The sequence below is a fragment of the Orycteropus afer genome, unplaced genomic scaffold (genome assembly GCF_000298275.1).
Source record: "Orycteropus afer afer isolate SDZICR_OR568_19922 unplaced genomic scaffold, OryAfe1.0 scaffold00207, whole genome shotgun sequence".
Lineage (NCBI taxonomy): Eukaryota > Metazoa > Chordata > Mammalia > Tubulidentata > Orycteropodidae > Orycteropus > Orycteropus afer.
Window position 1 is genome coordinate 1,542,965 of NW_006921794.1, and position 12,783 is coordinate 1,555,747.

General features: G+C 38.4%; 1 protein-coding gene across 1 annotated transcript in view; it reads right to left on the minus strand.

Moving 5' to 3' along the window:
• DGKH (diacylglycerol kinase eta) overlaps nt 1–12,783 on the minus strand; it is a 314,831-nt gene that overhangs the window by 114,350 nt on the left and 187,698 nt on the right. Inside the window, exons 4-5 of the mRNA XM_007948176.1 lie at nt 2,718–2,822; nt 2,319–2,451 (exon numbers count right to left, since the gene is read on the minus strand). Of these exons, the coding sequence (XP_007946367.1) occupies nt 2,319–2,451; nt 2,718–2,822 (238 nt within the window). The remainder of the gene's footprint in view (nt 1–2,318; nt 2,452–2,717; nt 2,823–12,783) is intronic.

Below are 12,783 nucleotides of genomic sequence, written 5' to 3' on the forward strand. Positions count from 1 at the left end.
GAGTGGCTGGTGGGTTTGAACCGCCAGCCTTCTGGTTAGCAGTCAAGTGCCTTAGCCACTATGCTATAAAAAATTCTGAATAAACAGTATTTTTATTAAATAAAAACACAACTTTTTATATTCATAAGACCTTCTGCCATGGTTCTAAAATACTAATGGCCAAGATGCTGCAGATTTAAAAATTTCACCAGCAGAGAAATTGAATGCTAATCCATAATCTTCAAAATATACAATGTAAAACTCCAATACTGAGACTTCAAAAAAAAAAAAAAAAAGTCAGGAAGACACCATTATTTACAAAAGAATATAGCAAATTTATTTCAAGACTAAAGTTTATTATTTTCATCAGCTAATACAATTTTCATTTTTCTTCTAAAATGCTTAGAAAAATATTCAGTCATTCCATAATTAACTCAATTCCCAAGTAATTAAACACATTTAACTATGGTAAGTCTCAAATTAGAAGAGTACCACAGATCATCTCAGGTCTGGTATCTTGAGTAGTATTCTAGGATGAGAGACTAATAGGCAATAATAGTAAGAAGATCTCCAACACATAACACGCTGCTTGGTACTAGAGACCTGGGGGACTTATCTAGATCTTCAAGAGTCCTTTTAGGTTACTAAAGTTCCTAACAGCAACTCTTATCTTTGCTTGCAATCATTCTTTAATCTACAGTATGTTCAATGCTTCCTCCAAAGCTTTGTTTTAATTAATTATTATGAACCAGGCCATGATGCACTCTGGAACTATTTACTTGATAAATTTCTTACAGACAACAGTTACAAATGCCTACAATTTATCTGACTAGAAATGAAATTTTACTGCATATATTCTTTCATTTAATTTTCATAGTGACCGTATGAAAAAGAAATAATTATTATCCCCATTTTAAAGATGAGGAAATAAAAATAAAAAAGAATTAAACTATTTGGCCTGGTTATTTGGCCTAGTCTGTAAAGGTGGACATAGAATTTGAACCCAAAGGATTTCACTATTCTTGCTTTTTTTTTTGAGGTGAAATTTACATAAAATAAACATTTTAAAGTATACAATTCAGTGCCATTTAGCACTTTCACAAAGATTCCTATTCTAAACTATTATCAGATTAAACAGATGTAATAATGATAAATCCCAGATTTTATCATTTAGAATCTACTGAAAACTACTTGACTGCTAACCAGAAGGCTGGCAGTTCAAGCCCACCAGCCACTCCTCAGAAGGAAGGTTGGGCAATCTACTTCCGTAGCGATACCACCTTGGAAACCCAAGGAGGGGTTGCTATGAGTTGGGTCTGACTCAACAGCACATAACAACAACAACAAATACTATGGCACTATTACTACTTTATTATTAATCTATAATAAAGTTATAGTCGGTATTACTTAAGAAAATTTTTTGTATTAGAGAAAAAATGGTACTAGTATTATATAGGGAGCTCTGGTATCACAGTGCCTAAGGCACTTGACTGCTAACCAGAAGACTGGAGGTTCAAACCCACCAGCCACTCCTCGGAAGGAAGATGGGGCAATCTACTTCCATAGTGGTACTGCCTCGGCAACCCAAGGAGGGGTCGCTATGAGTCGGGTCCAACTCGACGGCACATAACAACAACAGTATTATATATAATTTGAAAAGGAGAACACACTGGTATGATTACTGAGGTATAAAATTAAATAAATCTAAATAAGTTATGAGTTATCTCTTGGTAATTATTAATGTATTTTCTTTTGGTGGTCACTAGTCTTAAAATGAAAATAATGTACAAATTCTGTAATAAAACCAGCTCAGGTCTTATTTTTCATAAAACATTAAAGAAATTAAAAAGGATGGCATCTGTTTAAGTTAAACAAAAATGAAGTAAAAGAAGCCAGTGTTTTAAACAATGTTAATGTAACAGTCAAAGATTCTGCCGAAAAGCATACATACATATATCTTGTTCTTTGTAATCAATCAGAACAAAATAAAGAACACTAGAATAATGAAAAAATATGAAAAAAAAATTAAAAAACAGTACTTTAGACAGTAGTTTCTAGCCTACAGGAGTGAAATGCTACATTTTGGGCCACATTTCCTTTCAAATGATTTTACATTATCTTTCCCTGTGCAAAACAATATCTCAAGTTAATCCTGCATGTGCAGAGCTCAGACTTGAAGCTTGAACAAAAGTTAAAACAGTGTTACACCTGTGCTATTCCTGGCTACTGTTTCCACCCAAGATAAAAGTGCTCTTATGATGCATGCTGTTCTGTAAACAATGGTGGTGCATTCACAGTATGTTTGGTGTTGGGAGGAGAGATGCTGGCTGCCACCATACCTTCACAGGAGAGACCATGGGACGTGACTCCAGAGAGACTCTCCCTGCAGACATTACAGAAGGTGGGTCGGGCATGAGAGCAGGCGTACCAGTTATGCATCCCTGAGAAATGTTCTACGTTAAACTGGGCCACCTAGAAATGAGAAATTAGCACAAATTTGCCAAAGGAGAGGATAAGAATACAGACCTGTAACTGTTTACAATGTATACAATTATAATAACATTTTCAAATTCATGATATTTACAAGTAAAGCACTTTGTTTTAAATAGGAAATTTCAAGATGAGGTTTAAACAAGTTTCTGAATGAGTCTACACATATGTGTTTTTACACACTGTAGCTTTATTTCTTTGGCTAATATTCTCTAAGAACATGAGATGACGTAAGAGACACCCTTTACCTCATAAGGTTCTCTGGTCTGCACGGACTTCAGGCAGCTGATCCAATCCTCCATCTCCTTCCTGTTGTCAGCGCATAGCATTAGCCTTCTGAATGGCGTGATTATCTGAAAAGGACAATTTAATTTAATGACTGTTAATAACCAATGAGAGAAAGTATTACAAACCCTAATTGTAGAAATTCCACTTGCTAACCTATGAGTCCTTACGCCCATAGGGAAGAAAGTGAAATTCTCTGTAAACAAAAATAGGTTTTATTTTCCGTGTATGATATAATGTGGTCTAGGAAACAAACAGTCTTCCTCCTGAAGTCTAAGAAGACTTTACTTTGTCTTCCATTCTGTTGCTATATACTATCAGACTAGTCAATCCCTTTACCAAAGAGTAGGAGCCCAAATAAATAATATCTTCTTATTTCATGGAACATGTTTTAAAAATCGATTTTGAATACACTTCAAAATAATTCAGAGGAAGCTTAGAATTAACACATATTTTTGAAATGGAAATTTTTTTTTTAAATGGAGAACCAAAGGAATGCAATATTAAATGACTTCATACCTTGCTTACTACTATCTGAAGATTATTCTGTAACTAGTTAAATAACACTGGATTTCCATATAACTTCCACTGCCTGTTTCAATCTGACCTATGTGCAGGATTTTTTCCCATTGTGTAGAATTCCACTCTACTCCTTTTTAGTAAAAGCAAGGAGAAAAAATTAGCATAAAAGCCCTTTACCTGGCTTTCGGGAAAGAAATAAATTGTTACTTTCATCTTTCTTCCTGCCACTAAAATAGGCAAATTAATTTTATTAAGAACCGTAAAGCAAGTGAAATGAAAACTTCATGCTATTATAGCATCAAAAACACTTTAAAATGAGATTCTGAAATGACTCGAAAGAAGCCCCTATTTATATGTGAATAGAATATTCTGGTTATAATCCTGACATTGTTAAATCCTATTTACCACAAAGAAGAGGCCATTTATTTACTTGTGGAAGAGGAGCAAACTGTTCCATTCCTACCTAGAGGCGATTTCCAAATAATAAATTACACATTTATTTATATAAACAGCTCTTACTTTCTCAGGTTACAAACCTCTCGATCGCATTATAAACGTATTATGCTATACTGCATTATAAAGCAGATTTCACAATGAAATAAAATAAAAAGCAATAATCATCTCAAGAGGAAAAGAAAAAAAAAAAAAAAAGGATTACTCCCCTGAAAGGAGAAAACCAGTAAACCTAAATCACTACTCTTCACCTTAGAAAATAAATCCAGGGTTTCAAAATTATAGAGAGATCAGCCCGCTATTAGCTACTCACCAGTCACTGCCTCTTCTCCTTCATTGTTGGTTTGGGCTACACAGTCCTTCCTCAAACCAAGAGGCTTTTAATATATCTGACAGCCGTCAAAAGTCACATGGAAGAGGAGCACCAACCAGTTAGCTTTGGGTATTTTTTAATTTAGTATGAAATGGAAGAGAATCTCATTTTTGCACTTTCTTCTGTTTTCCACTACCCTCTCTTGATAAAGCTTATTAACAGTTACTCACCTCTCTTCCTGAAATAAATAGTTAATGCAAAGAGCATTGCTTCCCTCATTACTTAGAAGCCAAATGGATGCTTTATTGCTTCAAACTGTTTTTCCAGGACAGCTCATCAGGTGCAGCAGAGAGGCGCCATTAAATCATAATACACTCCTGGCTCCAACGACTGGCACAGTGCTCCAGCAATCTCCAGGTTACACTGGACTCACTGATCCTATCTGGACAAACTCTGCTGCTAGTCTTTATTTTGAACAGTTCTATCTGATGGAACTATAAGGATTCCCTCTTTCATTATGATTTCACAGTAGACAAGTATTATTCAGATAAATAAACCAAGCTTGCTGTCTCATTCTTTAATTTTATTCGTTGTTGAATTCTAAGTAAAGCATGACTGATGGATTTAACTATATTTAATGCCTTTACGTTCTTTAAAAGTCACTGTGAATTCAATAAGAAGGGGAGTAAGAAGGCTAGAGACACAGTTTCTCATTTTTCTTATAGTTGTTGGAGCTACACAAAAGCCTGGATTTGAAAAGATTTCACCAATGTAACAATGCATGGACCTTATATGCTGATGAAGTGAAACATATAAATCGGCAATTTTTTATTTTTAATACTTTTTAAATAGACATAATAAATAAGTAAAGGTCATAACATAATTTTGTCTTTATAAAGAAATTATAAATAAAATTATTTTGTCTGTAGGCCTTATTATGAAAACTACTGATTATAAAATTTTAAGATGTCAGTATATAAAAAAGAAGGCTTCCTAACTCATGTGATGCAGTACATCTGGCTTCAGGGCTGCAGTACCAAAAATACCTCACAGGGCAGTCCAGAGTTGTCTGGGCCTGCCTGAAGACAAGCCTGGCCTACTCAGCACACCTGCAACATTCCCAAAATTGACTCTTTCTCCCCGGGATAACCCCTCATCAGGATTTAATGCTGTGAGTTCCACCTCCCCCTTGCTTAAATTCTTTCTCATTTCAAACCTTGTAGGAAAAGATATGAGAGTCACAATTGTTGACTGACAGACTCTAGTTATATACCCTAAACTGAACCCCATTATTTTGGGAGCAGCAAAGCCCCTACAATCATTTGGGTCTTACTCTGTAGAACCCTGAAAGTATATATGAATCAGCCTTTTTACACTGATGAGAGGGTAGGGTAGGCGAAGATGGAAGGATATGATCACCTCACCATACGGAGATGGGGAGACTACATATTCCCCAGGGAAGACTATCTGATCCTGTCAGGAGTCAAACCCAGGAAATTTCTGGAACTAGAAGACTTTTAAATTTCCTTGAAGGATCTGAAGCTTCCCTTCCTATACTCTTCCCTGGCCTTTGTCCTTAACTCAACCCTGGTCTTACTCTCTCTCCCCACTACCCCAACTGTTCTTGTTGTTAGGTACTGTCAAGCTGTTTCCAACTCACAGCGACCCCATGTACAGCAGAACAAAACACCGCCTGATCCTGTGCCAGCTCCATGATCCTTGCTATACTTGAGCCCATTTTCGCAGCCACCATGTCAATCCATCTTGTCGAGGGCCTTCCCCTCTTTCATCGACCATCCACCTTACCAAACATGACATCCTTCTCCAGGGAATGGTCCCCTCTGACAATATGACCAAAGTAGGTGAGACTACGTCAGGCCATCCTCGCTTCCAAGGAGCATCTCAGCCACACTTCCTCCAGGACAGATCTGTTAGTTCTTTTGGCAGTCCATGGTACCTTCAGCATTCTTCACCAGCACCACAACTTAAAAGCATCCACTCTTCTTCGGTCTTCCTTATTCACTATCCAGCTCTCACATGCATACGAGGCTATTGGAAATATCATGGCTTGTGTCAGGTATACCTTAGTCCTCAAGGAGACATCTTTGCTCCTCAGCACTTGAAAGAGTTCCTTCGCAGCCGACCTGCCCAGTGCTACATGTCGTCTAATGTCCTGACTGCTGCTTCCATTGGCCTCGATTGTAGAACCAAGCAATATGAATTCTTTGACAACCTCAATCTTTTCTCCATTTATCGTGATGCTGCACATTGGTCTAGTTGTGAGGATTTTTGTCTTCTTTATATTGAGATGTAATCCATACTGAAAACTGTGTTCCTCAATCTTTATCAGTAAGTGCCTCAAGTCATCCTCACTTTCAGCAAGCAAAGTTGTATCATCAACATATCTCAGATTGTTAATGATTCTTCCTCCAATCCTGATGCCATATTTTTCTTCATATAATCCACCTTCTCGGATTATTTGCTCAGCATATAGATTGAATAAGTATGGGGAAAGGATACAACCCTGACACACTCCCTTCCTGATTTTAAACCACACAGTGTTCCCCTTGTTCTGTTTGAAGGACAGCCTCCTAGTCAAGGTACAGGTTCCTCATGAGTACAATCAAGTGTTTGGGAATTTCCATTCTTCTCAATGTTATCCATACCTACCCCAACATTCCTAAAAAATTTTTTTCAGGCACATCTGAACTTACTTCAGTAATTTTTTTCCCCAAAATTATAATTACTACTCCCACCTCATACCCTGGGAACATAACCATCTCTCTGTCCATCCATCCAAACATATGCTAAGCATGTTACTGTATGCCAAAGCCCAAGAAGATCATGTAGGCTTTGCCTTGACAGTCTATAAGAGAGACAAGTAAGTGTACCAAGAGTATTGTCTAAAAAAGTGCTAGCCAAGACAGAGCTCCAAAACAGAGACATTTAAGTCAGTTTCTTAAATGCTACCTCAGGTAATATATAAAACTCTCTATTAATTGGGGTATTCTTCCACTTTAGGAGTTAATGGCTTATAAGAATGAATCCAGCAACACTATGATGTATGCATAAGAATCAAGAATTTCTCAATCTGGAAAAGGCTATACATACATAAAACATATTAGACAATCTCGCATTAAATATATAAAATTACATAAAAGATGGACTTTATAATTAAGAATTAAAAGGAAACTTACACAGGAATTTAAAAAAAAAAAAGATACATGGCCAAATACTGCACTGGTTATATTTCTGAGAAGGGATTCCTGATTTTGTTCTTCTTCTTCTTTTTTTTTTTCTTTTGGTAGGGGGTAGGGGTTGTATGTAGTTTTAAAGTAAATATGTAGTAGCTCTGCAGTAGAAACATTACCAACAGAAGGATGGGAATTTAGGACTTACAACTTGTGCATTGTTCCAAAGCAGGAGATCGCAAACACCTCTGCATATTAGATTCACCTGGGGAGATTTTTCAAAATCCAGATGCCCAGGCCATGCTCCAGACCAATTAACTCAAAACTTCTGGCGGTGGGACCCAGATACCAGTATTTTCTTAAAACTCTCAGATGATTCCAAAATCCAGTCAAGTTTGAGAATCAGTGTTCTAAAGACACTTTTCCACATTTTCAGAACTAAAAAAAGGAGAGACGCTTCTAAAGAGAGATAAATCACTGGGAACTGCTAGTCTATAATTTCCCAATTGGAAATCATATGCTAATAGCAGAGTGATTTAGAAACCCTGGAGTCAGACTGACTGTGGACATGTTTCTGGGCTCTCTAAGCCTCTAGACTGCCAAGGTCAAGGGGGTGGGGTTGCCACTCAGATAGACTAGGAGAATAAGGCTGCCTAAAGGCAAGGGAGTAGAGCTCCCATCCCAGAGGGCCTGGAAGGCGGAGCTGAACTGCAAGGCCAAGGGACTTCCACCCAGAAGGGCATGGCCAACACCCATAGTCTTCAGGGAGGAGGCCATTGTCCAGCTACGCTCAGAGAACAGAGGATTGTTTTCAGACCTTGACAGTTAATGTAAATTGTCTGCTTTTGGACTTGCTTGGTGTCCATTATCCCTTCTTTCCCTCCAATTTCTCCCAGTGGTAATAGAGATATCTACCTTGTGCCCGCTCCACCATTGTACTATGAAAACTGGCAACTTGCAATCCAGATTTCAAAGACAGTTTGTCATCTAAATGGAGACCCTACAAGCGGTGGCCCCACCCTTTGGAAATGAGGCAGCTCTGCTTTCTGTGCTCCTTCCAACAGTTATGCTCATCTCTGAGCCCCTCCAGGAATGGTCCTTTTCTTTTCTTAGATGTAGCTCCTCTGGCCTATTTTCTGCCTGTAAAATTCCAAGAGGCAGACAGCATTCTCCTTTCAGTCTTTCTCTGTCCCCTTCAGTCTAAACAGATGGGTTTTCTGCCCTAGAAGTTGGTTAGATTCATCATCAGTCATGAGTTTAACCTCTTTAACAAAAGACTGTATAGCCATGTCCTTGGTGATCATTCTGGGACACCTGACTTTACTTTGTACAACAGAATTTTCCAAAACTGTAAGCTTTGTTTTCAATTTGCACAGTTCATCTTTAAGTTCATCTCTTTTCTTTCCTATATTAATTTTACTATAAACAGCAAGGAGAAATCACACAGCTCCTTTAAGATCTTGCTTAGAAATCTCCTCAGCCAGATATCCAAGTTCATCACTTATGATTTCTACTAAGTGGGGAATGAAGCAGTCACTGGCAGCTCTGCCTGTTTGTGGTGTGAATTAGTGAGATAAGCCAGGTACAACATTTGGCAGAGTGCTTGCCACACAGTCAAAGCACAGCAAATGTCAGCATCACATTCTTCTTAGCAATGATAGAAATTATATATGTATTTATATATTTAGCCTATAAGTGCATATATTTCTCATGGAAGTGTGATTCACAGACTAAAGTAACATGAGCTGAAGTCAGAAAAGGAGGCATTTTACCAATGAAACAGTCACTGCCTAGAAAACCAACAAAATGGGATTAATGAAAATGACCTACTCTTTAGAAGAGACTAAGAGAATATGAAACCTCAAATTAGGAAATACTAGACTCCCTGGAAGGATTAGTAGTTGTAAAATACAGCCCTGGTGACGGAAACGCCTCCAGAAACATGATAGAATTTTGCAAGACTAACAACTTATTCATTGTGAATACCTTTTTTTTTTTCACCATAAACAGTGACTATATACATGGACCTCATCAGATGGAATACACAGGAATCAAACCAACTACATCTGTAGAAAGAGATGATGGAGAAGCTCAACACCATCAGTCAGAACAAGGCCAGGGGCCAACTGTGGAACAGAGACTTCCCTTAATTGCATTGCATCTAAACTGACCCAAACAGCAGTATAAAATGGCAGAAGACTTACCAAAGTTAAGGGTATCAGAGTTCCTGGATAGCACTGAAGAGTCATCATGCCATCTGTGGTTGAGACAACCACATCAACTATTCAAGACAGTTACTTGTTTTAACTTTCATATATTTAATTCTGCAACCTTCTATGGTAATTTTAAATGCCCAACAACTTATACGAAGCACTTATTTCTAATCTAAAGTTCTTTATAGTGAACTGGTCACATCTACCCTCTTCCAATATTTACTGCTTTACTTTCAGTGATTAATCCTAAACTGCCCTAATTGAAATAAATATTCAGATGTAGTGAGAAGCTTTTATTAGAAAGCAGAAAAAACAGTTTAATTGTGCCATAAAATTTTTTATTGTCTATAGTTACTATATAATTACGGGACTATAAGCTGACTTTTGTTACAGCTGTATCAGGTATAATTACGTGCCTTTTTAAAGCTAGGTTTTTCTATACCTGAGGTTGCCAACTGCTCAGTCTTAATAAATCTCTTCTATCTCATCTCATAAAACTTATATCCAACTCTTAAATTATGCATGTTGCTTTTGTCATTCTTTTTTTCTAGAAGGAAATAATTCACTTTGACAAGTTAAATGTGCAATACGGCAACATAAGTCATGAATCTTAAGTGACTATTTTAGGAGTAAAGATACTCCCATATTTCGAACAGTAAACTGGGGACCGCCCCTTCCAAGAGCACTGGTCATTAACTTCTTGTGTGTACTAGAATCAATCCAGACAAGCTCCAAACCGGACTTACGAATCAAGATCTTGATTTGGGGAAAAGTATGGATAATTTCAGATGAAATCTGTAGTTTAGCAAAACTACCCAGGTGACATGGGTGCACACCCCTATTTATTAGGCATCAAGGGGAGCAGAATATCCATTTTTTTTCATTAGTCAAGGCAGAGTCTGATATAGGAGATGTCAAAAAAGTGCTTTTAATCTTTATGGCTCCCTAGATCTCTTTTTGGAGCGCCCAGGTGGCACAAAGGGTGCTCAGCTGCTAACTGAAAGACAAATGGTTCAAGCCCACCCAGGGGCCCCTCCAAAGAAAGGCCTAGTGTTCCACTTCAGAAAAATCAGCACCGAAAACCCTACACAGCACAATTCTACTGTGACACATAACAGGTTACCATGTGCAGTGTAGTAAATTACTTAGCGTGGCTTTTCTAGCCATAAGTCTTTGTGAACTCCAAGGTGGGATTTGCTATGAGCAACTGGGGAGCTCCTGATTGCTAAAGTTGTCCACCTGGAGTATTTCTGTTGGGAGTGGCACAAAACAATGTTCTGGGAAGTTCCCACTCTCTCTTAGGTGCTTAGAGTTTTGATGCTGTGATTGGCTAGTTTGGCCACTCTGCCAGGCTCAAAAGGAGGCCTCCTAGAGGCAGAATTTTCTCTGACTGCCTGTTGAGGAAGATGTGCTGCTGAAACAGACACGTGCTGATAAAAGAGACACGCGCTCCTAAAAGAGATATGTGCTGCTGGGAAAGAGACTCAAGAGACACGCATTAAGACACCAAGGGACATGCACTGCTGGGGGAGAGACTGTGAAAGATTTGGCTGAGAGACGGTGGGCTGGGAGAGAGACTGAGCATTTTTTCCTGAACTTGAATTGTAGCCTGGTGCTTCCCTAATAAACCTCATAATCTGTGAGTTCTGTGTGGCCACTGCAGCGAATTTGAACCCGAGAGAGGTGGTGGTGCTTTGGGAGGAACAGTTGGTGAAAGAGCTGGAGGGAAGCAGCATGTCTGGCCTTGCAGTAATAGGCCTTGGGCTATTGATGGCAATTCTGCCTTCCTCTTGTGGGATTAGAGGAGATCAGAACATGTGGCCTCCTTGCCCTTTTTGCACCATGAGTCAGATCTGTAAAGTCAGACTTTTACAACGACTGTAAAAAGAACAAAACCAAACCAAAAACACAACTCTGTTAAGCACCACTCTGCTCCCAAGTTTCTAGTGATGTATGTCTCCGATATTATTCCTTTTTTGTGGGTCTAATCTGAAATAGCCTCCCATCATAGCACCCAAGTGATATAACTGAGGCCACAAAGTGATGATCTCTAGTCTTTTTGTTTGAACCCTGAAGTGTGGGCTGTGTTATTAAAACAACCAAACAACTAACCAAGTAAAAACCCAGCATGACTTCTGGTAAGATAGAGGAATAGGCAGACAAGTGACACAGACCCTCTTCAACAAAGAAAAGAAAAACCAATTGACAGAGATACAGAAGATAATCCTGGAGCCCTGAGCTTTGAAAGGAACAATGCAGAAGTGGATTAAGAACCAACTAGTGGAAAAACCTGAACAAAAACAGTGAGTACAGAGAGGGTCAGAGCTAAGGACTGTCAGCTACTCTGATGGGACCAACAGCCTGAATATTTCCAAGTGGTGTTGGGACCTGAGAATTGACCTAAAGATCAACCCCGGTCACCAAGGGCTGCTAGGACAACTGTGCTGGTGCCCCATGACTAGGAAGGGAAACAGTAAGGAGGGAGACAACCTGAGCTATGAACTTTCTGCTGTCTGGAGGGCGCAGCCATTTTGATTGTTTACATGCAGCAGCCATTTTGCATATTTAAAGTGCCTGAGGGCGCAGCCATTTTGAACGTGTACAAGTGGCAGCCATTTTGGATTTTAATGTGACAGCATTCTCATTCAGATTCCAGGGATCTAAGAATGGGCTCTGTTTGCCAAGGTCAGCAGGGATATACGAGAGGCTGACAACAGGGAAGGAGACATGTGGTGAGTGTGTAAGTGCTGTCAACTAATGAATAGAGGAGTACAGTATCCTGCTTGGATTGATAACATACAAACAAAATAAAGAAAATGAAAATCGTGGGCAAGTCACTCCAATATACAATCACCAATTAAATATAAACACAAAAACCTCAGGCAACAGAGCATCACAGTCCACATAAAAAAGCAAGATAAAGCAGGAAAAACAAAGGACTAGGATACAGACCCAAAACACATCCCTGAGGAAGATGCAACATTGGAACTCCCTGATAAGGAATTCAAAAGAATTATATTTAGGTATCTTCAACAACTTGAGAGACAGATCAAGAAAAACACAGAAAAAACCCTAGAACAATTTTGAAAGACAATACAAGAACAAAATGACAAAATAAATGAAAAATTCGAAATGATATAAAATCTACACATAGAAATCCAGAAGATTAATACTAAATTTTCAGAAATAGATAAGACATTGAATGGGCAAAGGAACAGAATTGAATCAATGGAAGACAGAATTAGGGAGATTAAAGGCAAATACCTGAATAATTGTTTGGAAAGGGATCAATCAGAAAAAAGATCAGACAAAATAAAGAAAGCCTAAGGTTCATGTG